Source organism: Acartia tonsa, chromosome 5 (assembly GCF_053477335.1).
Source record: "Acartia tonsa isolate MP-2025a chromosome 5, ASM5347733v1, whole genome shotgun sequence".
Lineage (NCBI taxonomy): Eukaryota > Metazoa > Arthropoda > Copepoda > Calanoida > Acartiidae > Acartia > Acartia tonsa.
This window is the reverse complement of record NC_137264.1, coordinates 17008600-17036561: the sequence shown is the minus strand read 5'-3', so window position 1 is coordinate 17036561 and position 27962 is coordinate 17008600. Positions and strand designations below refer to the sequence as shown.

The following is a 27962-nucleotide window of genomic DNA, read 5'->3' as shown; positions in this document are numbered from 1 at the left end:
AGGAATACTTTGCCTTTAGATCTGCCAGGATACTCTGTGCAGATAAGTTGGCTGACTGTGTCTTGGTCAAGGTTGTTGTTGTTGTGGGCTGCTGGGGGTCAACAGCCTTTTTAGCAGTTGGTGGTTGTTGAGTAGTTGGTCCTAAAAATAAAAAAACAATTTTATCAATAAGAAAATGAGTATTGATTTTATGCTTAACTAACTAAATCTTAAGCACGACACATATGGACATATTATTACTGAAATTTTACACCACAGTTTCATTTTCTCTAATAAAGTGATACATGCAGCAGGCTAAAAAAACAATTCCACTATTTAACCCATCATCTCCACACCTACTAAACGAACAAACTAACCAATAAACGAGTTCCATATTAGCAAGTTAAATTGACGACATTTTTCCCTACAATTTTGTGTATTCTACAATTTTTTACCTGTATAAATATTAGGACGGGTAGTTTGGTGCATGCTTGGGGAGTTTGGTCGTTGGTAACTACTACTAACTACTGCGGAGCTAGAACCCATGGTCCCTGTCAACCTGTGACTATCTGAAACAAAATAAAAAAAAATACTATGAGAACTTGTTTAAATTTTTAAAATCATACTTAAAAATGTATGTGACCTCAATTCCGCAGCAATTCATGTCGTGGATGTGTTTGATTATTAACAATTTTTTATTTCTCCGAAAGCCAAAATTAGAGTTTTTGCGTTAACTTACTTTTACGGACGGACAGACGGACAGGCCTACATTCAAACGGACGTGCGGCCGACGTCCTTAAGGGCGAATATAGGTTCGATATGATATGAGCTTATATCAAAGGTGCCATTACATACTTTTAGAATATCTATGCCAAATTTAAAAATTCAAAAAAATCCTTAAGTAGATTTTGCAATTTTCTGTTTCAATTGAACATATAATAAATGAGATTGCCGACAAAATCGTTTATTTTAGCCCTTTACAAGACTTTTTTTTGACTATTTTGCTTAAGTTTGATTGACTATTACATTGGCACGCACCTTAAAAGATAATTTAAATGTTTATTATTTTAGATTATATACTAGTTTATTTAATTTTTTAAAAAGCATAAAAATAATTTGCGTAGAAGGGCGTCAGGAGTATTGACAGGGTAAATAATACGTCTTAAAGTTTATTTCCTGTACAGAGATCTTTGATTAATTCATGATGATATAAACAACCCTTGTGTACGCATTTTCAACACACACACACACACAGCCACAAAAAAACAGGGATTTGAAATCATTCTTCCTCCAAGAAAATTTTATCGATTATTTTTTTTTACTTTTTACATTATTTGATGTTTTTTTTTAACTTTTAAATAATTTACTTTATGAAGGTAGAAAGAGGGTATATTTACCCCTGATTAATTGGTTTCCACGTTATTATGACTATCATTTAACGAAAGCTTTTTAATTCAACCTTGCCACGAAGCCTTGTGTGATGCTAGGGTGTTTGAGTTCTTAGGGAACCACACTAATTACAAAATATTTTCTTCGAGATTGACGGGTTTTAAGCTATAAACAGACTTATACAATTGAATATGTCAATATTTTTAAGTTATTTATAATCTATGGAATTGCACCTTTGATATAAGCTCATATCATATCGAACCTATATTCGCCCTTTAGTGTCCTAGATTTCTTGGACTCCATTAGACGATTTTAAACTGTAAGTACCATTCTTCTATCTTTAGTAGTTAGTTATATGACATACTAGAGTTGGGCTCGATATAATTATCTTGCTATTGGCTAGGTTTATTCAATGTTTCATTTACTTTCTTTTGGTTATCTGAATTCTGACTAGTAACCCTATTCTTCCATTATCATGTCCCTGACGATTTCTTTCTTTAAACTATTTTAGGATCTTAATATTTTTTATTTCAAATTATCGTTCTGAAAGAGTTAAAATGTTTAGTTAACTGTTAAATTTTAGTTCAATATCTGACAACATTACGAACATATCGCTAGTATCAAATTATTTTAAAACTAAGTTTTCTTTTATTTACTATATTATAAATTGAAATTTTCTGTTTTATGGATAGAAATTTAATACTTCAATATAATTCAAATAGAACATGAAATAAAAAAAATGAATTTATTCTTCATACAGAAAATTAATGGGTCTTATTGTTCTGGTCAATGAGAGTTTATTATGGATTATTGGAGCACTATGAGTTTTAAACATTTTTCGCTTGGAAAACTTGAGCTCATATATAGACATTTGTTTCCTATATAGATCTGTCATGGATCTTGATGTTTTGTAAATGTTGAAAATTTGAAGATTTCATTAAACAAAAGTTCACGTAAATATAAGTTTTAATAAAACATTGGGAAGGACAGACAAGCAGACAATTTTTTGAAGACTTCTATTTTGAAAGTCCAAAGGGGTATAGAAATGACGATGACTAAACAATTTGTATTGGTTAAAGAATTGTTTCAAAGGCTTAATGAGAATAATAAATTAATAAATTAAAGGTCATTGATAATTTAACTACTTTGTTGGAAACTGAGGGACACAATATATCTAGCTTTAGCTTAGGTTGGAAGCAAGGGCGTCTAAGCTTTTCATTTTTTGGGGAAAAAATCAAAATTCAAAGTTTTTTACCCCCAAATTCATTTGAGGGGGAGGTGTAATCTTATTCTATATATCATATAGGCAAGGACGTCCAAGCTTTTATTTTTTTATTTTTTGGGGGGAGAGGGGAAAAACATCATACTTTAAAACCCATTAGACGTCCTGGGTTGGAAGATTTGCAACTCAATTTAATCAAGGATAAGCTAATAAGAAGGAATCTTTAACTTTATTTAAAGATCATTCAAAAAATCATAATTTAATTTATTTACTTTAATGATTTCGTTTAGTAAGGTATGCAGAACCACTAGCTGACAAGTCAAAATTTGTAATGGTAACTTTGTAATGATCCTTGGTAGGTTTTCGGCATAGGGGTGGGGAGGTTGTAGTAGGTCGACCTCCTAAATACAAAATTATAATCTGAAAATATTCTATGAACTAAAGGAAAAACTTTAGTCCTTCCCTTTATCTTCAGAAAACCTATCCCCGGATTGAACCCTTCTCTGAAGGAATATCAAAGTATTTACCCAGCTTTAGATCTGTTACTTCATCTACAGTTTACTTATTTATACAATTAATATTTGTCTTTCCTTTTCTATTAATTACTGACCTTAAAAAAAAATTTCTATAATTATAGTCCGTCCGTATGTTATTAGCGAATTTCGGATATACTGCAGTTCACGGTAAAATATTGCTGGTAACGAATATTGCCAAAAATCTATGAATTTTAAAGGCTGCTAGCTGCCAAACGGCTGAACGTACAGATCATGCCCGCACACTGTTTTAAGCGGCATAAGAAGGCCTACAAATAATCTGGAATAGCCATAAATCAATAATGCATAATTATCTCGCAATGCAGAGAAATGCGCGAAAAAGGCCTATTTTACGCGTTTTTTCTTTAGTGAAGCTTACCCTGTGCATCATTAGATCTTGGCTATTCCAGATTATTTGTAGGCCTTCTTATACCGCTTAAAATGGTGTGCGGGTATGATCTGTACGTTCAGCCGTTTGGCAGCTAGCAGCCTTTAAAATTCATAGATTTTTGGCAATATTCGTTACCAGCAATATTGTTACCGTGAACTGCAGTAGATCCCGAATTTCTTTGAACAACAATATAGGCATCCGCATGACATTATAGTACTTTCGATTTCAAATTTTGCATGAAGATTTTTTAACAATAAATTACAATTTAGAAATAGTTGGTGTTCTATACTGTTATTATTAAAGATGATAATATGGCATTAAATTAAAGTGACTATTGATAACTTGTTATTAAGATATCTGAATTCTAGTATCCTTCATAAATATGACATAATATTAGATTTTTATAAATAATATTCTAATGAAACTTTTCTTATTTTTTTTACAGGAAGGGTATGTTTATGAGAATTGAGTTGTATAGTGTTGACTTTCTAAACGTTTGAGATAAATAGAATTTCATATTTTCCATCATATCTCTCAAACAGAGATGGAGGGAAAAATATTTAGAAGATAAACTAAAATAATCTTAAGACTAGAGGGTGAGGAGACATTTGAATAAAAGTTGCACTGGTACCCAAAGTTTTATAAACACATTATTAGTTCCCTAAAAGATGGATTTAGACGCATTTTTATAACGTCACAAATGACACTTTCCGTATCTCAGGAGCCCGCTGAAGCTATTTTCATCAAGGAAGGGTGTCTCTATACTATATCCCTGAGTTTATCCTATCTATGGATCTTTCAAAGTATATTTTTAGAGTTCCTACGTTTAACTAGTAATATTTCATGAACATAAAACTCTTTTCATTGCATTTTTTTTTTTTTAAGTAACAGGATGTCTGCTTGTAGCAAATGTAACGCTCAATCGATATGGTTCCATATGGATAAGCTTCTTATAGGTCCCAAAAAAGAAATAAAAGGGGTTTCATCCAACCAACAAGATAAATCACCATCAAAAAATTTCATGTTAATGATAAAAAATATTTTAGTATGTAAGGTGATATCTATCAGAATCAAATTGTACAATAATATTTATAACATTTTGCTTTATAATTATTGGCTGTTCCAAAAATAAGTTTTATTTCTATCAAATATCCCAACAATGTTTGGACACCTTTTTGAATGTTTGAAAGTCTATATATTTCTATACACAGATGAAAAGAAGATTATATTCTAAAAATAACGTACAAACTTTCTGAAAAACAAAACAACAAGAAGTAAGAATTATCTAACAAGCTAAATAATTTGAAAATTAATTTAATAGGTAAGAAAATTTTTGTTTCGTGTTGAGGGGATAGGACAATTGCAGATATACTTCCCTGTATGTTTACTCATTTACCGTGAAGCTATTTAGAGACCCAGTGAAGGTTTTTAACTATTTTGAGAGTATCTCCAGCCTCCCCCCAAAAAAACCACCAACCCCCCACCCAAAAAAAGTTCTTTGCTAAATTTTTCTTTTTGAATCTTAAATTAAAAATGGGATTGTTGTACTCCCCCCTTTTAGAGGCTTGTAGGGGAATAGCCATATAGTAACCTAATAATATTTCACAACAAAATTATTATCTTGTATTGTACTAACCCTGTTCTATCTTTAGAGAATAATTATCTACATCCCTGTAACTTTGAAAGTTTATAGAACAAATAAAACAGTTCAGTGATATAGACTTTATTGTCATGATAACATTTTCAAAAATATATTATATGGTTGAAATATTTAAAAATGTGTAAATGTGTAATTGGCTATCAGTTTGTATCTTGGACTTGTTAGTTCGAGCGAGGACCTTTTAAGTGATGTTAAAAATTGTAAATACTGTTGTAAAGTTAAGAACTTATTAGATAGAATAATTATCAATATGCGAAGTTAGGACTTGCAGACAAACTTTATGTTATTAAATTTTTGCTTCCTCCTGCTAATCAAAATTTAATCTAGTGAATGAATACTGATGCATGTTGCTCTATTATTTATATCAAGATCAATATATCCTGAAAAGTCATAAATTGATTTTAAACTTAATATATTAAACCTGATAGTTTGATTGCGTGGCATTGAAAAATCTTAATTTTTAGCCACCTTACAATATATCAATTTTGAAATTCTTTTGAGGTAAGGAAATTTTTTAACCTTGCAATATCTAATTTTCAACAGTACAAAATGTTGCAAATTCAATTTATTTGTCGGTAATATCTAGTAATTTACAAGTGGAGAAAAACAATCCTTCCCCCCTTGAAAAAATAAATGTTTATATTTCTTTAAATGAACCTTTGTGGGTAGTATTGGCAATCTGCAGGACCCAAATTGAAATAAAATGACCACTGAAGATGTAATATATAAAACCTTTGAAATATTAGGGATGGAGGGTATTATGGGGTTTACTCTTGCAATTTTGAGATCATTTTTGTATTTGTACAATGAGAGAAGAGTAAACACTTTACAATTCTTAGAATAGATATATAGATAGATGTAAATTTTAAAAAAATAGATGACAAATTGTACTACTTAAAGTTTTTTCTTAAGATTTCGATATCTACTGAATTGAGTTCTTCTATGTAGGGAGCTTTACAGAGATGGTTTTTAGGAAATTTTATTTTTAAAAGGTTTCTGACCACTTTTAATTTAGAGCCTCTAGATGCTAGGAGCGCAGATATATGGAAGGATAACCAGTGAACAATAAATAATAATATAAACTTCATACTAATTAGATTTTTATATAAAAATGTACTTACTGCTGCTAGATATACCACCTAGCATCAATATTAAAAGTATTGTGAATGCATCACCCATAAAATAATTCCAAGCAAAGGTCTTGCAATCAAAGATTTAGCTGTTTTAGTGAAGACAATAGTTAATTAAGGTAAGTCCAGTGCAGTGGTTAGGTACATGCAAGGTTTAGGCTTCCTTTAGAGGCAAGGGACATGGGTGCTTTCCTTTTCTCAATTTAAGATACTTTAACTTTAACAAGGCGTTTGACTAACTTGATCAACATTTAAAATTAAATTTGAACAAGTTATTACATTCCGATCATCGATGTACAATATCATTTTTTTATAGTTAATGGTTCTTAACATATCAATTAACATTATTATAACATGAAACATAGAGTTCAAGAACAAACAAATTATAAAGTAACCTTGTAAATGTTGAACTGGTCTGTTCAGAATGGAACTCTGTAGCAGTGAATCAAAATCCCAAAAACTCGGTGATTTTCTCATTTGACTGAAAATTAATGGTTATTATAAATAGCTTTCCGCGGATATAAAATATACAATCAGCATCTCGGGGCTAAAAAAACTGGTTTTAATGTTATTATTAATAGGTTACGAAGCAATACGGAAAAATAGTTATTTTAAGCAGATTTTTAGTAGCGAAGCCACACTATAAGTGTTTTTGTTATTGTAAAATTTAACTAAGATTTTGCAAACGTCTACAAAGTACTTAGCTCAACGAATTAGCAAATATGTTAATAAAACTTTAAGGACCATTATGATTCACAGTCTAACATTTAATCCTATCACAGAAAACGTAAATGATTTTTATTGTTTTAAAGATTTTAAACTGTTTTTAACCTATTTTTAAAACATATATCAAAAATATACTATGACACCAGTAGAATTAAACTGCAGAGCCTAATTTTGAATTAAGTCCCCAATAAACTTTTTTGAGGGGATTTAAAAATTAATTTTACTGTTGCTGTGGTCTTTTTTGATCAGAGCAAAAGGTCTTTTTTTATTTGGGTAAAATTCGTAGCTTTTAGAGTGTTTTGCTTCATATATATAGTATTCTGGTATAGAGTAAAATTAGGCCTTTTGATTTCATCTAAATTAATTCATTAAAAACTTAATTCTTTACAATATATCAATGAATTAACTTTATCGTGCTTGTTTTCCATCACTTATTTAAAACACAAAAAAATTGGCTGTAAAGGGTTAAATAGTGAAAGATGACAACAAACGTTTACGCAATACAACAAATTTTTTTTGTCACATATACAAATATGATAAAATATAAGATTATTCAAACTTATTTTTTTAAAATATTTTTAAAAAGCATGTATCTTTTATGTGTATAGTTTTCATTCTTTTCATTTTAATTAAATAAAAATTAACTACATTGGAAATAAGTCACTTTGTGAAAACACTCTTTTTTGAATTGTAAAAAACTGAAATGAAACAAGACTTTTAATTGGTTCAGACTTCAGAATAATATGTTTTATTTTAATGTTAAATTTCTTCTATATAAATTATTGTTTTAGAAAAAAATTATTTGCATCGAACAGAGTAGAGTTTTTATTATTGTATTGATATAATCTGAATCACATCAAATTGTTCTGTAAGAAACAATTTAACCCCAAACTAAAAAATGCTTTTGCTTCCATCAAAATGATCACAGCAACATATAAAATTGATTTTTAAATCCCCCAAAAAAAGTTTATTGGGGACTTAATTCAAATTTGGGCTCTGCAGTCTGATTCTACTGGTGTCATAGTATATTTTTGATATATGATAAAAAAATAGGTTAAAAACAGTTTAATTATTCTCAAAATTAGGAGTTATTGAAAATAAGTCTTTGTATATGACACAATAATTTTCAACCTATGTTTTTTTAATTTAACTTTTAAACTACAAATATCTTGTAAAGTGACAAAAAACATATCCTTCAAATTTGACAGCATACTTAAAGTCCAATTGTTTGCATGAATAATTTTAGCCCTTTTTACCCAATTGTAATACATTTAGATTTAGTTTACCTTAAAGATTGTAATAATTCTTGTCTTCGTGTATGAAGGGCAACTGCTCGTTTTTGAACCTAAAAATATATTTTTTTTTAAATGGAAATTCCTAGTACTATTCTTTTCAAATCAATAAGTAAAGCATATTTGTAATCTAGTCTAATAAATTTAGGTACATATCGAATATCTACTTGCGAATTTTATATTTTCAAGAATGATAACAACTAATAAGAAAGTAAACTTATTTCTTATCTAAATAGCTTTGCCGTTTCTGAGATCTTATGATACCTGTTTAAGCGAGTTTTCAATGGCCAGAACTTGCTGGGAGGAAGGGGATGGGATGGAGGTCATATCTGGATTCTCCAAACATTGCTGAGCAGTCTTTTGGAGATCCTAAAATTATTAAAATTATAAACTGGGTTCAATACGATAATAAGTGGCGCAGAAATAGTGTTGATGAAACAAGACCAGTTTTAAATTAAACTGATTACTTTTTAAAATGAAAAAAAAAGTTACTGCCTTTTCTCAGTAGAACAGCTAGAATACCTATTTATTGCATCGTATTATAGACAGCTTTCCGCGGATATCAAAATAAAAAATTATAAGATTACAACCAAATTTGTTAGCCCTGATGTGCCGAAGGATATTAATCGGTTTTAAAAACCTTACTGGGAAAGGGAAAAAAATATAATACTTTAAGCTAAAAATATTTCAATCAAAAAGACAAGATACGCAAATTTCACATAAATACATTCTACTCCTTTTCTTATGGTAAATACATATTGTAAAAGATTTTCAGAAAATTAGGACAAAATTTATCCTTACTACAGCTGTATATATTTTGTACTTTAAAGATGTGCTACAAATTTAAATCATAAAGAAGGATGATTATGTCCATAGGTAAAAAAGTACGACAAATAGACATTTTTAAACTATAATACCGAAATAATACTTAAAAACAAAACTTTAAGGGATAGAACGATGGACGATAAACATATAAACCCCTTCCTCCAACATAATTAAAATTTTTGTAGATTAATATTATTAGGTAGAAAATACATTTAGGAAATAGCTGTGTTAATAAAATATATGAAAGTTTTGTAGGTATAACATTTTGATATTCAGTATGATAATGTGAACAAATTTTTCACAACTATGTAATATGTATATATATATAAGTGTATGTTCAGTTCTACTTATTATTACAAAATAAAAAAGTTTCAACATCGTAAGAGACAAAATCATTATAAAGCAGTAGGATGTATGTCTGTCTGTGTAATTGTGTTTGTAGCTTAAAATCACGCTAACCGCCGAACTTGAATAGTTCTCCGTTAAACAATAGCTTTTTATATGTCTAGGGAAAGTTTATAACTACTTTGGGGTAGGTTACTGTCACCATCCCAAGACAAATCGCCCCAAGAATCTCTCTCGAGGCATCTTTAGGCGTTACCACTAGTAATAAATAAATCACAGCGAGGGTGGGGGGGGGGGGGGGGTATTATTGATGTAGGTGAGGCATATGGACCAAAAAGTCCAGTTTTAATAATACGTGGATCGAATGATTTTTTGATTATGCAGAAGTGAATGCACAATATGTATGTATGGCACAAATTTCAAACAGGGGTATAGAAATAAATTCTCGTTCTCTGTATATTTCCACATTGATATTAAAAAGGAGCGAAGATTTAGCGAAAAAATAAGTCTTTTCGAAACTTTCTTAATGATTACAATTATAATATTTTAATGTACGGACGGATATACCGATAAAACGAAGATATAAAGTAGATAACACACATCAAATATTTGATATAGACCATCTTACTTATTTCTTCATTTCTGCACATACATAATATTCACAGCAACATCCATCTAACGTTAAATGGACCACAAGAAAACTTATTGAAAGAAAGAAAGCGTCAATTTCTGCTGTCAAAAGGTGCTTTTTAAATATAGGAAAGGTACAAAAAAATTTATTTAACAGAGGATAAAAATGACCAAATTATATTACCAACATTGCTCCCAATAAGAAAGAGGGGGTGGGGTGTATGGGGTTGTCTATTAACCCTTTACAGTCGGGCCCCTTGCCGCACCTTAATCAGTCGGGGGGGGGGGGGCGTTCAACGCCCCCCCTTATTATCTCAGTTCCTATTAGAGCTAGAGGGCTAAATTTTTTTGTGCAAGTCCCCTGTTTGATAATGAATTTCCGACCTTTTATAAGTCTAAGTCAATTTTCGCTTCCTTCACCCTTTTATTTAACAACCTTTGTTTTTAGGTCCTTTTTTACTTAAAAATTTCAAACGACTGTAATTTTCTTATTTTTAAAGCTAGAAGAAAATTTTTTTTCCAGAAAATGTTTATCTTTATGTAAATTTTACATTAGAAATATCAAAATATAAATTTCAGCGGCCGCAGCTGTACTTGGCAGCTGCCAGCCGCCGCAGTCGGCGGTCGGCGGGAAAACGGCGGCGGATCTTCATGAAATTTTAATATGTTATGTAGACATCTAAGAAAAGCTTAAGTTTAAAATTTGAAGTCTCTAAGTCAAAAATTGCGGCCACAGAAGCCTTTTAAAGATTTCTGGAGACCTGGAGGATCAGGACCTGCAGGATCATACCTGGAACCTGAAAGTGACTTGAACACCTGTATTTCATATAAGGATGTACTACTAGAGGATTTTTTAGTATTTTGGTATGATAAAATGCTTTGTTTTAGTCAAAAAAATATTTTTGCTCTTTACCTGGATGACCCTGCCAGGTTTGCTGGCATCCTGTGCCCGCCAGGATGGAGATATTCAAAAAATTCCAACTCTCAGTTATGTGTCATACCCATACTTAAAAAGTCAAGCAGTTTGGGCTCTTCATCTTTCACACACAGAAAATGAGATAGAAAAAACCGGAGGGGGGGGCGTTCAACGCCCCCCCCCCGACCGTTAAGGGTTAAGCTATATTAGGGATAATATCATGTTCACTGGACTACGAAACTTTGCTGTGTAAGATTTATTCTTTAATTTATTCAAGAATAGGACTCGGGAGAAAAGTACACAACGTTTAGTAATTTCAATTCAGCAGAAAGAAGATTTCAAAAATGTTTTTATGTGCTTCTTAGTAGTGTTTTTTTAACAATGATGAGTACAGGAGCTAGAAATACATTTACTACAGGTTAAAACAAATGTTTATATGGTCCTTAAAAGTAAAGCTACTTTATTATTAAATATCTTACATTATTCGAAATATTTTTTTCTTTTGTGAAAGTTAATATAGTAAATTTAAAAAGCTATTTTTATTTTTAAATGTACAGTATAACTACGTTAATGTATTGATCATATCATAATAATTTTCTTGTAAGTTGAACAAAATGTGCAATTTTACTTATTTAAAAACTGCATAATTTTTAAAGAATTTTTTAACCATTATAGATGTAACCAACAACTAAATCAATTCGAATCGAAGGTATATTTAGTAAATTCAGCTGATTTTTTTTAGGGGCAACACTTCGAAGTTAAGAAGACCTTTTAACTTACCCCTAAATATAATTTCAGATTTATTTCACTTGTTTCTACACCTTATTCCTGTAACAAAAAACTAATCCATGTTTTCTTGGCGGGTAATATCTCAATACCAAAAGAAAATCCTTATAACAAAGAAAAAGAATCTCTGTCTGTGTGAACCGAAGGATCTCCCTAACCACTGAACCGATTTAGTTCTCTTTACATGGTAGCTTCTTATATGTCCTGGGAAGGTTTATAACTATTTTAGAGAAATTGCCACTAGAAAAAGTGACCCCTGGCCTCGTCTCAAATATTTTTTTTTACTTTTCCTTTTAAAACTACAATAAAAAATGGGGGATCGACTTCCCAACCATCAATGGTTCCCTAAAGGTCTCTAGGGATGTATCCGCTAGTTGTACATATATTACCTGTCTTAATATAAGTAGATCATGTTCGAATCCCGCAAGATTGCTTCCCAGATCTTCCAATTCCTAAAACAGAGCAAGAATTAGCATTACATTATATTTTTCAATGAAAAGAGCTCTTTTACTGGCGTAAGAGTATAACGTCGAGAAAGTGTCGGGTTCGAGTCTGGACCATTCCGCTACACACTAAAGACGCTCAAAATTGTAATTTCTGTGGTTGTTTAAAACAAAAAAATAAAGGAACAGATTTTAAAAAGGTCCTGTAACCAAAGGGATAGTTTTCTGTTAGCTCTTTAGTTATCTTCTACAATTGGATAAATATTAAACCTGTTTATTTCCCTCCCTTATAATTACAGGACTCACAGGAAGCAGTAGTCCTAATTTCAAGAAATAAAAACTTTCAACAATTTGATAGAATTGTTATTCCTCATTATCTTAGAGTTGAAGCAATAAGTAAATTTTCCGAAAATTACAAGTTAGTGATTTAACAGAAAATATTTAAATTAAGTGATAAGTCATATGCATTAAAGCCTATGTCTGCATATTAGGTGCGATCACAAAAAGTTCCTGTTAAAATAAAGGATTGTTACTTTAGCTAAGTTTGTAAGTTAAAATTGTGACCTTTTCCATTATTCCTGTAATATTTTCAACTTTAATTCAAAGTATTTTTGGTTTAATTCTTCACAATTTTTGGCATTGTTTTCAAACTAACCAATAAAATTGTTAATTTATAATATCTTTTATTTTTTTAATCTTTGAGGTGATTAACATCCAGCTCATATGGATTAAATGCTAGAAAAAATGAGCAAATACAAATAAGAAAATCTAAGTACCTATTTTAAGTTTATAAGGTAAGTTTTAATTTAGTTTATAAATTGATTAGAGTTAGGATGTTTGTCTGTATTTCTGTAAGTTAAGACGAAGCTACCCAATGAAATTATTAAGTTAAACCTTAGGGGATAGATATGATCTAAAAGAAACTGTTAGTGGCATCTAGGAACTCCCTTACTAGTAACTTAATATTTTGCTTTTTTTAGAATATGTTCAGCAATTTGGTTGGAAGGAAAATTGAAATGAAAACGGGGTCGTTGAACGGCAAAGAAATTCTCTGTTGAAAATTCTTATTGTTGCTTCTAAACATTATTTCTTGGTTTTATAAACTATTGTTTGTACATTGAGAGTCAGGTAGCTTGTACTGTGCATTGTTACAAGGTGGTTTTTATGCTATTCATAGAAGAGGTAAATCTACAAAGACCCTAAAAGTAAAACCCCTGAGATATATTTGACATAAGATGCTTGATGTGACTGTATTTTCATTTTAATTTCAAAAAAAAGAAATTCTAAAAATTTCATGGGTATGTTTAAATAAGTCTTGGCCAAATTTCAGATCATTTACAACCCCTTTAATAAAGAAAAAAGGCCACTGTCGATTTTTTAAAATTTGCTTTTCTAATCTGAATAATAATTAAAAATGGAAAAGTTATGCAGCCGCCAGTTGCAAAAAAACTTCACAAAATACATTATTTCATCATTTGGATCTTCTAAATATTGAAATGCACAAATAGACATCTGCATCTTATTATCCGAAATAGGGGATAATACATGAAAAAGAAAACTATTTCACACTCTTCATGACTTTTTTTATCAAAACAGACATATCGCGATTTCATTCATGTATATGAAAAATTAGGTCATAACGAAAAAAAATAGTATTAAATTACCTCGTGAATCTCTTTAATCCTAGTTGTTATTCTGCTCAGCTCCAAAGCTCTTGAATCATCCTTGTTACAAAGCCCGCTAGCTTGGATACTTTCCTATATAGTATTGTATTAACATTTAGCTATACTTCTGGGAACCATGATGATACTTGTTATTTAGTAATTCTAAGAAATCTTAAGGGAAAATGTATGATTTATACCCTTTATATTGACAAAAATACCCCTTCTGCAGATTAAAATTATTGGTGGAAAAGTTTGGAACTGCTAGTTTGTATCACCCAATCAAGATTGAAAAAAAGTAACCAAAGTTAGATGTCGCGATAGTAAGTCAACTATAAAAAGTAGTAATATATGCAATAAATCAATGTAATATATTACAATTGTAAGTCCAGGTTTCAAAAATGTGTATTATTCTTTATTCAATTTAGCTTATTCTTTACAATGTTCATCAATTATATACATATCTCCCTCTATTGAACTTTTTATACATAGTTCCATAATAAAACTCTTAACTATTTAGTTCAAATGAATTTTTAGATAAAGAGTATGTAAAAATAGACGATTAATTTATTTAATTCACAACACAAATCAATCTGTCTGTCTCTTTGTTTTTTTATTGCTTTGTGGCATGTAATATTACGCCCCTAACATTTAGGAGAACTGGGGGATGTAGAAAAATAGATTAAAACTCAGAAGCAATATTTATACCTTCCCTTAAATGGATAGCTTAATCCTTACTACTTTATACAATAGGATAAGGGATAACTTTGATAGTTTTAATACAAGAAAATTCTATTAACAAACCTGGTTATTTAATGAGTTTTTATCTTTTATTCAAAATAAAGTGGAAATTAACAATAAACAGACAAATGGATTATTCACAATCAAATTTTACTAATTTACACAAATTATTCTTGCGTAAAAGTGATAACAGACGGACAGACAAATTTTATGGAGACTACTATTTTAGATGTCCAAATAAAATGTTTGAATTGGTGAAAGAACTAAAAACTATATGCCTTTTTAAAAGGCATAATGAAAAGGAACACAAATACACTAAGACTCAGAAAAGAGATAGAGAGAGAAATCAAGAGAGTTAAAGAAATAGATAGAGAGGGGGAGAGAGAAACAGAGAGAGAGTAAGAGAGAGGAAGATAAAGAAATAGCGAAGTAATAAAAAAAGCAAAATAATTTGGCGTTGAAGAGAGACAGACAGAGAGTAGCTTCGTTACTAATACATCTGTAAACTCTTAAAAAAATCAGAAAATTTAAAAAGTACAAAAAATGGCAAAAAGTAAAATAAGATAGTATCAATCTAAAATTGGAGCAAATCCTTTTGTCATTTATTGGAAAAAGTAATGACATAAAATTTATGAAAATAAAATAGTTCGTTTTATTCATTTAAATTGGCGAAGCTATTTTGCATTTCTTGGTTGTCTGTCGCATACTTATTTTGGATTTGCTATTTAAACAAGATATTATAAGAGGTTCTAAAAATGAGAATTTGGATATAAGCATATGTTAATATATGAAAAAGCTGTAAAGTTAAATATGAAAGTTAAAACCTTTGTGTAAACAAGACCAAGCAGGAAAGGGAAATAGATATCATAAAACTGCAAAAACTACCTGTTTTATGGTGCTATTTTCAACCCTTTATGCTTCGTTTTAATAGCAATATTATGCTTTATATTAAGCAGAGGTACGTGGTATTTTTATTCCCAATTTTAGAAACTGTTTATGGTGTACATATGAAAAAAGACAGCTTACAGTAGAAATGACCAATGATAGGCCAATACACAGACTAAAATACCAATGGCGGGCCATAATTTGTTTTAATTGATTAATGGTAGGCCAGTATGATATCATTTTTTATAGGCACTATAAAAAGCTTCACAATTTTAGTTTGTCCGAGTCGATATGTCTATATTATGTCACCCCTAGCCACTTTCTATAAAAGTAATATTGTCGACAAATCCATTAAAATACACAATTGCAATTATTTTTTTTTCAAATGCGTTAAAACAAGCAAAGAACATTAGTAAGATTAATTTTTAATGTTTAATTTTTTTGTAGCATAAAAAATTACCTTTTGAATGATGGCTAGGTTGGTTTCGAGTTTTCTTTCTGATAGTTGCACATCAAATCCATACAAGGTAGACAACAATTTCTAAAACAAATATGTTAAGCAACACATATAAAATTTTGGTGCTTTAAATAAAAATACCTACTGAGCATTGAAAGCGCCCTAGATAAAAATAAAAATTTAGATAATTCTAAAATAGAAAATAAATGTGAATCCAAATCAATGAAGCTAGGGGCTAGGCTAGAAATATTTATATATATATATATGAATTAATATGAATATTAAATTTTATCTACATGTTAATCTGTTGATTAAATATTGAAGCCTTTCAATATAATTGTAACATCTTTTTATCTCTTTAAGGATTCATTTTATACATCCTATTAAATAAAGCAATAAGATTTTTTTTGTCTAGGTGAAGCTTAAGATTTCAATAACTAGAGAACTGATTCAGAGTTGTTTAAGGCTATTACATTTTTTTTATATATAATCCTGGGGATGGTTTTAGGTTTTTTTTGCCCCCCTTCCTTTCTTTTTAATAGATAGCCCTCATATGCTAGGGATGCATAAATAATATAGAGCTTCCATTACATTTTATATTTTTAATTCTAGTAAAGTTTCTTTAACTTTATCATATTAATAATATTTGTGGTGATTATAGCAAAGTTTCAAAATCGCAGATGTATCAAACCCTTTGATTTAGTCTAGAATACAAAAACTAACTCAAATTTATCAAAAATACTATTTACTTCATCAGGATAGTATACATGGTATATGTATTTGTACGGAAGAAAATATTGCAGATAGATATCATAAAAACCTTCCACGGTTTCCTTTTATCGGAGAATACAAACATTTCAATATAAATAATTAGCCAGATCTTAATGAACAAACAATAATAACCTTTAATAAAACTTTATAAAATAGAATGTGTGGCGTAGCTGACCTGCATCCTATGTTGTATGTAAGGACTGGCAGCAAACTGACCAGAGGTTGTTACATACCTGTATCCTATGTTGTATGTCAGGACTGACAGTAGACTGACCAGAGGTTGTTACATACCTGTATCCTATGTTGTATGTCAAGACTAACAGCAGACTAACCAGAGGTTGTTACATACCTGTATCCTATGTTGTATATCAGGACTGACAGTAGACTGACCAGAGGTTGTTACATACCTGTATCCTATGTTGTATGTCAAGACTGACAGCAGACTAACCAGAGGTTGTTACATACCTGTATCCTATGTTGTATATCAGGACTGACAGTAGACTGACCAGAGGTTGTTACATACCTGTATCCTATGTTGTATGTCAAGACTGACAGCAGACTGACCAGAGGTTATTGCATACCTGTATCCTATGTTGTATGTCAAGACTGACAGCAGACTGACAGCAGACTGACCAGAGGTTGTTACATACCTGTATCCTATGTTGTATGTCAAGACTGACAGCAGACTGACCAGAGGTTGTTGCATACCTGTATCCTATGTTGTATGTCAAGACTGACAGCTGACTGACCAGAGGTTGTTACATACCTGTATCCATTGTTGTATGTCAAGACTGCTCAGCTGACTGACCAGAGGTTGTTACATACCTGTATCCTATGTTGTATGTCAAGACTGACAGCAGACTGACCAGAGGTTGTTACATACCTGTATCCTATGTTGTATGTCAAAACTGACAGCAGACTGACCAGAGGTTGTTACATACCTGTATCCTATGTTGTATGTCAAGACTGACAGCAGACTGACCAGAGCTTGTAACATACAACTCTCGCATCTTCCACATATCTTCTACCAACCTAGCAACAAAAATATTACAAAAAATGTCTCACATTATAATCTTCGACTTTTCTGTATGCATTAATTACGTCATACAATACAAATTACCAATGATAGGTCAATACACAGACTACATTACTAATGGCAGATCATCAGTATAAATTTGAATTGACCAATGCTAGGCCATTATGACATCATTTTTACAGGCACTATAAAATAAGCTTCACATTCTCAATTTAAATTCATAATTTTCATAGCAATTATATCTCTTCAACTTAGCATAAAAAGTATACCTGGACAAAGACTGTAGATGTGCCAGTTTACTTTCTTTTTGTCTTCTCAAGTCTAATTTGATGTTGATATCGGTGCTATCAAGTCCAGAATCTGCTTCTTCTGCCTGTTTTAGCTCAGTCCTGAAAATAGAGTGTAACCTATAATATTAATAAGTAATATTTTTCTTTCTTTCTAAAATAAAAAAAATCGAGAATGATTTCGCTTAGTCCCAAATACAAATACAATATATTGTATAGAGTTTCACCTCTCTCACTCTGTCCGTGGGGTATTTATATATGTGTAAATAATAATTGGTGTATCAATTGAATACAACTACTATTTTTGTTTCATCTCAGAGCTTCGAACACATACTTTGTTTATCTAGGTTTATTTCTGTCTGTAAAGCTTTAAATGTTGTTTTAATTCATAAATATTTCTCCTATTATGTTTATTATTTTTAAAAGCGAAGCTTTTCTATAATTAGGGTCGGTCCGTCCTATCGACTTCAAATTTCGCATGGTGATCCCTGTAGTAGTTAGGTACAATTTACAAAGCGTAGCAACTCTATAATCGTTACCAGAATGTCCGTACGTCCATTTTCAATATGTTGATTTTTTCACTTTTTTTACAACAAATTTTTATATGATCCAGTTATCCGATTGATCTGAATTTTGGTATACTGATTCCTGGGACAAGAAAGTACAATATTAAAAGCAACGCAACTCTATAATCAAGTCCTAAAAATGTAAGTATGTCCTTAAACATATTCCGCATCCAGCAATTGTTCAGCAAATTTACTTACAATTTTGCTTCGAGTGTTATACATTTATATTCTGATTATTCAGTTCTGACACCATATAAGTGTTAATGCCCTTTTGTCCTACCGTTTCAAAGATTCGCTTTTATGGATGTCGTCATCCTTGTTATTGTATAAAGATCGCTTTCTCATTGAATTAGTCAGTTGTTATTTTATGTTTATGCCGCCAGCATAATATAGATTTACTCATGTTATTTTCTTTTTGTTTAATGCTTTATTAGTGGCTCATTTATTTAAAGTTCTGCAACTCTGTAACCAGAGAACATGTTTGTGTGTATTGTTCTTTATAAATTGTGTTCATTTTAAATTTGTTTGAAATTATTGAAGTACCAAAATTGTGTTGTGTGTTTAAAATGAATTGTCTAAAAGAGGCAAACATTATCTAAAGGCACATACAAACATTTTCACGGATATTCCTATTCTAACCCTTAGAAAGAAAAGTACCTATTTATCAATGACTTAAAAGGACTCTCCACAGAAAAATCAACTTTGGATTTTTGAAAATCTAACCTGAAATTATTATTCTCTGCTCAATTTTAGGCATTTTTTGTTTTTGTGGCATCGCGATCGAAGCCCTTTGAAATTTTTTACCTCCTTTAAGTGAATCCTCCCGCCATTTAATTTGTGCTGCTTTAGTGATTTTTAGCTTCTATTTTTGCCGCCGTTGCCGCATTCATCGCCCTTCTCCGCCGCTACTCCGCTGTACGTCGCTTTTTAATACATGCTCCCCTCTCCCTTGTTCAGAAATTAAATGGAGGCTGGGGGTGTTGTGTATAGCTACGTACGCAATGTATAGCGGAGTAGCGGCGGAGAAGGGCGATGAATGCGGCAGCTGCGGCAAAAGATGGTTATATTTGGCGGAGGCGAACACAAAATGGAGGCGGCAGGATTGTCCAGTCAAGGAAGAGGATAAATCGTAGAGCGGCCGGTTGCAATGGAGAAAATGTTCTTTAGCGGCGAACATATATTGAGTGGAGGAAAGTGTAGTATATATTGTTATAGCGGCAGTACAAATAGGTGGCGGACAAAATTTTCAAAGGGCTTCGATCACGATGCCACAAAAACAAAAAATGCCTAAAATTGAACAGAGAATAATAGTTTCAGGTTAGATTTTCAAAAATCCAAAGTTGATTTTTCTGTGGAGAGTCCTTTTAAGTAAAAACCAAGATAACATCCTTCAGACAATAGTAATTTTTGTCATAAATTTAATTTCAAAGTTTTATACCTGTACCGAAAGTTTTATTCTTGTACCTATGACAAATGTTTTCATGACAAATGTAATTTATGTCAAACGTAACTTTATGACAAATGTATTTTATGACTAACGTACCTTTATGACAAATTAAATTTATGACAAAAATTACTATTGTCTGAAGGATGTTATCTTGGTTTTTACTTAAGTCATTGATAAATAGGTACTTTTCTTTCTGAGGGTTAGAATAGGAATATCCGTGAAAATGTTTGTATGTGCCTTTAGATAATGTTTGCCTCTTTTAGACAATTCATTTTAAACACACAACACAATTTTGGTACTTCAATAATTTCAAACAAATTTAAAATGAACACAATTTATAAAGAACAATACACACAAACATGTTCTCTGGTTTTGGGTACCAGAGTAAAATTTTGGTTACCAGTATAAAACTTTGGGTACCAGAGGTATGTTATACAGGGAGGTAGGGGACATTGGACTATAAATTTTAATGGTACCCAAAGTTTTATAAACACATTCGTTGACTGAATCTTGATAAATCTGAATTAAATGGTAGACACATTTAGTGTCCAAACTTTTCCACCAATAATTTCAATCTATAGAAAGTGTGGGTATAGTCCTTTCCACGACATCCCTCCATAAGGAGCGATTCTTCGTATTTTTCACAGTAGCTTTTCTCCTATTTCTAGCCCCTGTGGGGGGCTCTAACCCTGCGGGGCCAATTACCTAACCCTGTGGGGCAATCACCTAACACAATATAACCTAACCTAACCTAAAATAACCTATAAAAAGTCATTTTAGAAATGCGACTAATCGCTCCTTATGGAGGGATGTCGTGGAAAGGACTATACCCGAAAGTGTTATTCGTTTATGGTAATTGGGGATGTATATTAATTTATCGTACATTGTCTTATCCCCTAAGATCCCTGTATAGTTTACATACTGCGAAGAACCAATAATAAGCTTCTCTAAAATTTTCGATTTAATCTCATAATGAACACACACACAGACATCAATCATTTTCGGTATAACCTCCTATAAAAGTTCAGGATGTCTGTCTGTGTGTCTGAGGCTTAAGATCTCGCTGACCACTAGACCGATAAATTTTCTTTTGTAGTGAAGCTTCTTTTAGGTCCAGGAAAGGATTATAGCTATTTTAAAAAGGTTAACCCTTCCAAGAAAAATCTCCTTTGGAAAACAATACCCCTTTCTTACTAAAAAATTAATAGGATGTTGTGAGAAAGGGAAGGGGGGCTGAGTTTGTTCAAATAGTTCTAAGAGGATAATTTAAATTTGTGTTGTTAAAGTACTTGGCCTTAATGTTTGTTTAAACTTCAGGGGTAAAAGATCAGGCTTGTAAGCAAATTTTTCATTTTTAACATCAAAGACAACTGAAAGGCATTTTACTTTTTTTTAAATCGATTTTCATAGTGTGCCTATCTACCTATTTGTCTGTTAAGTTTGCTTCAGTTATCCTTTTCTTAGAAGCTTTACTTTTAATGATCAATAATTAATGGTTCTATTACAAAATTCTAGAAAAACTATAATTTTTAGGCGGTTTTCCTGTATCTATTACTACAAAGAGTTTATAAGGGCTTTTAAAATTTGTATTTAATAAAAAAGGCTTTGAATTCTTTACAACTAATATAGATAATCAAAAACTAGATATTGTTCTTAAGAGAACAAAAAATCTATCTTCATTTTGAAATAATGCGCCCCCACACCAAAAACCAAATGGTGGAAACCAAAAGCTGCCCAGAACAAATAAAAAGGCTTCCCTGAATTGAAGACATACGCGTGCGGGAGTGGGCCGGGTGTCAGCATCCCCCTCAAACGTGACATTGAGAAGTCCTGACATCCCCTTTTCGCTCACTCAAAAATACACCCCGTGGAAAAACCCTGTGCACGCCACTGATTAAGATTTAAAATCTTAACAGGCTAACAAAAAACACTTATTACTCCAGGTATATAATTTTATTTTATTCAAAACATTCTTTCTATGATTATTTTGAAAAAAGATTGAACAAAGAACTTGTCCTTTCCAAAATAAGCAAAGCTTCTCTAAAGTTACCTTAGAATACTGTCCAGCAGTTGTAGGGTCACTATGGAACTTGAATTCAGAAGTTCAGGACAAATTGTCCAAACATTATCACATCCCTAAAAAGACATTATTATTTACCTTCAACATTGACAAATAAATTCCCAAGATAAATTTTTATGTTTTTATAAACAAGGAAACCCTTTTGACATTATCATACTAACGACTACGAGAGGCCTCAGCAGTACGTAAAATGTTTTATTTCAATCTATTTTAATCAGTAAATTTATATGAATTTAATAAAAACAAGATTATAGTACATACATTTCCTTTAACTAAGCTTTCAAATGAACAGACTGACTTTCATGATAAAAATTTAGTGTAGCTGCGCAACTAAAAAGATCCAAACCTTGAGTAAGACTTCGAGCTCTTTTTGGGCATTAAGAAGCAGGTTTTCAGATTGTCTCGGACTAGGTAGCATGGTTGCTTGCTGTTTGCTACTTCCTATTAGGAATCACCATTATAATTATATCATTTTAAAACTAAGCTTCTATAATTAGGGTCGGTACGTCCGTCCGTAACGGTTAGCTTTTTTCAAGTAAAGGTTAGCTCTTTGCGTTAATTTATGCATATTTTATGTGTGCTATCGATTCCAAACATTGCATGATGATTCCTTTAAAAGTTAGGTACGATTTATGAAGCATAGTAACTATATGATTATTATCAGAATATGTACATTTTAAACTTAAACATTTCTAGCAACTTTTATAAGCATATTTTGTTTGGAGTAATAACCATTCTATTTTTGAATATGGATTCCTATGAATATTAGGCATTTTATAAGCGACGCATCTCTTTAACAAAGTCTTAAGTATGACCGGAAAAGTCATTATGTAATTTTGGATAGAATAATACGATTATATCTCCAAAAAGGTGTTATACATAGATATTTATTTTATAAAATTGAATATATACTGGTCATTGCCTCCTAGTCGTTGGTCAATTTGATGATGATGGTCATGGGGTGGTCCACCACTTCCCTTCCCCCCGCCACCAGAGGAAATATAGGTACCAGGTAGTTGGAATCTTACTGGGGTTCTAAATATTATATGTCTATAATAATATATATTAATATAAAAAATAATGTGTCACTGTTTTGATCTAAAAAATCTTTATGAAGCAGCAAACCAACCACATTATTACATTCTAGCTGCTCTGCGTATAAAGGCCTGTCATCTGAAATAGGGAGGGAGGGGGAAGGTGCCCCATGCCCTTTAAGTTCTAAAAAAGATAAGGTAAAGGACAAATATTTTTGTAGGGTTTATTTTTAGTGGCCCATGAGAAGCTGCTATGTAAATGTAAACCATATCAGTTCAGCGGTTAGCGAGATCCTATGGTCCATATAGACATACTTTCAGATTCACAGCCATCATGTTACTTTAATATGAGAATAATATTGTTCTAGCAATAAAGAAACTTTACAATGTTTTACACCAAATACAAAATAAATTTATTACCTTCTATCACTGCCATTCTGTAGAAGACTTTGGCCTGTTGAGATCAGATGTTTTCCATTCTGAACAATTTCATGGCTGGAGATCATATTCCCGCCAAATTGTTGTTGTGAAGACGACTTTATGTTGTTTATGTCACCAGACATACCACGTGACATTCCTAGAAAAGCAAACAATTTAAAACCAGAGAATATGAGAAAAATAAACTTAAATTATTAAACGAAAAGAATTTAATTGTTTGTAATAAAAAAAAACAATTGATATATAACATTTGAGCCCTTTTCCGTAAATTTCATTTAAATCTTACTTTAATATTGAAAACAATTATTAGAAATTCAATTTAGTTACTTACCATGTTGATGAGAATTTTGGTGGTCAGAACTTTTATAATTATTGTCAAAGATCCTCAAAATCTTTGGGGACAATTGAACATTCTGGTAGCTTGTAGTTGTATTCTGATAAGCAGTTGGGGACCCAGAGTTTTGGTAGGCGGTCGGGGAACCACTTCGCATGATAAAGTCATTTAGCCTACTGTGGACGAAAACAAAATTTTCAGATATATAAATTTTTTTGTCTCGCTAGCTTATTGCAAAAATCATTACCATGTACCGTTATGACTACTAGACAAAGGTTTTGAAATCAAAGACTTTAGATTTCACAATTCTCCAACATAACTAACAATTACAGGTGGATAGATAAAATACAAAATTACTACAGACATTGTTATTTCTAAATAAGCATTAATGATAAATAATCATATTAAATGTAGAATACACGGATAAAAGAAATGATATGTATGCAGTTTCATCAAAAAAAGATTTTCAATAATTGAATAGGAAAATCAATAAATGTATAATTCGCCACTAGTTTCTAGTGGATTTTCGTCCTACATTTACTTTGTGATGGAAGAGAGGTATTATCATCTTCCAGAAAATAACTGTGGTATTACCCGAATGGTTATTTCCTAAAAAGTAAAAACCTAGTTCTAGAATATGAGATTCATATTTTACTCATAAAGACATGATTCAGCAAGAAGTTGCCTAATATCATTGCAATTAAGTAACTAAAACGTAAAATTGTGTTTGTAATTTAATATACAATTCCAATATGCCCAATTTTCGGTGTTCCTTATATCTATGATCAAAAAATATATATATTATGGAAATTAATTATGTATGCTAATATATATTGACATATGTAAACAAAGTGTGAATAATAACTTACATTTCCCATTTGTAATAAAGTGATCTTTTTACACCACCCTGGGCGGGGTAGGGGGCAAAATTAAGTATTAAACTTTTGATAAAAATTTGCCAGAAAACATTTGCATTAATCGATTTTGAGCACTATCGGCTACAGTAGTCATCAAAATCCAAATAATACAGTTATTTTTAGTTTTACAAAAAAAGATAAGTTCTTCATCATGTATCATCTGAGACAAGATTAAGCAAAAACATTACTTAGTGTTTTGCAATAAGATTTGTAATTTAGCAATCGAAGTCTGAAAGTAAAAATTTTAAAGAATTTAATGGTTACAGCCAAGTGTAATTACTACTTAAGAATTTAATTCAATTCATTTCATCGACAAAACAGTTTAATATTAGAAAAATGAGACATAATATCTACGTAAAGCTTTTCTTTAGACATTAAACCTGGCACGGATTTAGGCTAAAGTATTTTTAGTAAACCTATGTTTACTTAAAAGCAGGCTTAGTACGAATATGGCAGGCATATGTACAAAATCAATTATTTTTTCTTTAAAATCAAAATTTTAGAAGTTGGTGTTTTTTTCCATATCAACAAGAAAACAATTTTCTCTTGTAGTATTATGTGTGAGTGTGTCAAACGCTCTTTGCATATCATAACAACAATCTGATATTTTCTGTTCCTTGAATTAATGTTGTTTTGACTGTGGGTAGATCTGTTTACAACCTTGGATACTTCTTGTCTTCCATCACTCATCATCTCACCATTCAAGCTTTAAAAATTATTTTTATTTTAATACCTCAAACCTTTTCATATGACAATCTTTACTCTCCCCAACCAACTTATTTTCAAGTGCCCAACCCACCTATGATAAATTTGCTAATTTGCAACAAACCACACCTCCCTAACCGGCTATGAATATGCTTAACTCATTATTAACTGAAGTTGGTTTATTTTACCTAATAGCAGGTACTCGGGCAGGGGGTGATGAATCAGCTGATTTGGAAACCGGTTTTCGATTCTTCAAGCGTAATTTCTTTGTTGGCAACCTGTTTCAAAAGAAAATGAACATTCTTTTGAGTGAAACTATTTATAATACAAGACTAATTTGTCTGTCTGTCGTGTACTTTATTAATACATATTACTCATTTACAGTACAATTTATCTATCTATTTAGTGACGATACAATTACAAATTAAACGAGACCCAAGCAAGCAAAAACAGGGAGGAGGGATTAAGTAATTGAAATAGATAAGTACCAGAGAAATTGAATTAAGGCACATCCACTTTCCTAAAATTTTGTATGACATATGGACAAAACTAATTATAAATAATGTGATTTTTCCGTTATTTACATAAAAAATTTCATATTTCACTTATCTAATAATTAGAGTGAGAGGGTTTTATTTTGTGTATGTGTGTAAGGTGTAGAATCATGTAACAAATGAAAATATTATTAATATTAATACTTATCTTATACCTTTATTCTAAGGCAAAGTTTGAATTCCAAAGTTAAATGTCAACTTTCACACACACACGCAATCACACAAACACACAAGCATAATTCAATTTACATGACCCCAATTTACAGAAAAATCAATTTTCTAAACTTTTATTAGAAATTCCTTGTAGAAATATTAAGAATTTTAAAATACATTGTCTCTGTGTAAAGTAATTTATTACATAAATTAAATTATGATATGAAAATTTTAGCATATCAGTAGTAAACACTGAAACCGCATTTTTACTGGTTCGCCTACTCTATACATATATTTTTACATTTTACAGTTCTTTGTTTTTTAACATATTTCTGATACTTATGAACAAGTGTATCCCTGTTACATTTAGCTTTGATATAACGAATACAGTATATGTATATTATGGGTATTTTGGGTGGTGATATAAAAAACATAATCACCTAGGAATATCATCTAGCTGAGTGGGGTTAACAGAAGAGAACTTGTGCTCTAGCTGGGCCAAGAACAGGGCACCGTGCGAGTCAACACCCTACGGACATAGATAGTCAGATAGATAGCTGATAGAAATAAATTTGGATAGATAGATAGATAGCTGAGTATGGTTAACCAAAGAGAATTTGTGTTCTAGCTGGGCTAAGAACAAAGCTCCATGCAAGTCAACTTCCTATATAATTGATAGATAGATGGACAGTTAGGTGGAATTATTAAACTTCGCGATGCAAACATTTTTTCATTTCAAATTAGGTTTAAAGTATAGTAGGAGGGGGGGGGGGGGTAGATATACCACACTTTTCTGGGATCTTGCCAGATCAAGTATCAACTGTGGGGAATATCAAAGGATGACTCCATGCAAAATTTGAGCCTGATCCGGCCAAAACCGGCTGTGATTTTTTATAAAAAACCGGTTTTTATAGGGTATCTGTAATTCGATTCAGCTGGAGCAAAACCAGTTAAAGATACAAAAAATTTTACTTCACATGAAATTTAGTCAATGCAATTGCCTACAAAAATGTACTTCATCATCAACTTGATTGGACAACTCTTTCCTCTCCTAAATGTCCATTAAAACCTCGGAAACGGCAAAAATCGCCAAAAATCACGCCTTCGGCGGCGAAAAACGGCTAAACGGTCAGCCAGAGGCGTATCAAACATAAGTAAAGAAATGTCCGCCCTAAAAAGTTGTTCAACATCAAAGAGATGCTTGAAGTCTCTAAAATGACTCCTTCCCCTACTTTAAGGGGGAAAACTGAAAAAACGTGATTTTCAAAAGTATGCCCACTTCGTGGGTGTAGGGGGCACTGACTCCGTCACCCCAGGGTCACCAAATATAAAGTCTAGGCGGCCCACAATGCTGAATTTCACCAAGTGAAAGTCTTATGTCATTATCTCTTATGAAAAAAAAGTTATTAATTAATTAAAATTTCAAATTGTGATTTTTTGATGGATTTCTTTGATGAAATGACAGGCTGGTCAATTTTTAGGCCATTTTTTGCGGTTTTCGGCCCGCCAAGCCCAAACGGTTTAAGATAATCTCACGGGACCTTTTGCCCAACCTAAGTCTGTTTATTTGTGAGGTCTGAGAAAAAAAAAAATCCCGGATTGGATGTAGAACGACGTCACTGCGCACCG

General features: G+C 31.4%; 1 protein-coding gene across 1 annotated transcript in view; it reads right to left on the bottom strand.

Moving 5' to 3' along the window:
• LOC145320036 (uncharacterized) overlaps positions 1–27962 on the bottom strand; it is a 56136-nt gene that overhangs the window by 187 nt on the left and 27987 nt on the right. The window contains exons 5-22 of the mRNA XM_080162475.1: positions 26774–26862; positions 25815–25904; positions 25540–25627; positions 24002–24182; positions 23653–23809; positions 23121–23233; positions 22545–22639; positions 22169–22254; positions 18088–18207; positions 17724–17814; positions 16015–16095; positions 13932–14024; positions 12214–12276; positions 8587–8691; positions 8317–8375; positions 6700–6785; positions 435–548; positions 9–141 (exon numbers count right to left, since the gene is read on the bottom strand). Of these exons, the coding sequence (XP_080018601.1) occupies positions 9–141; positions 435–548; positions 6700–6785; positions 8317–8375; positions 8587–8691; positions 12214–12276; positions 13932–14024; positions 16015–16095; positions 17724–17814; positions 18088–18207; positions 22169–22254; positions 22545–22639; positions 23121–23233; positions 23653–23809; positions 24002–24182; positions 25540–25627; positions 25815–25904; positions 26774–26862 (1844 nt within the window). The remainder of the gene's footprint in view (positions 1–8; positions 142–434; positions 549–6699; positions 6786–8316; positions 8376–8586; positions 8692–12213; positions 12277–13931; positions 14025–16014; positions 16096–17723; positions 17815–18087; positions 18208–22168; positions 22255–22544; positions 22640–23120; positions 23234–23652; positions 23810–24001; positions 24183–25539; positions 25628–25814; positions 25905–26773; positions 26863–27962) is intronic.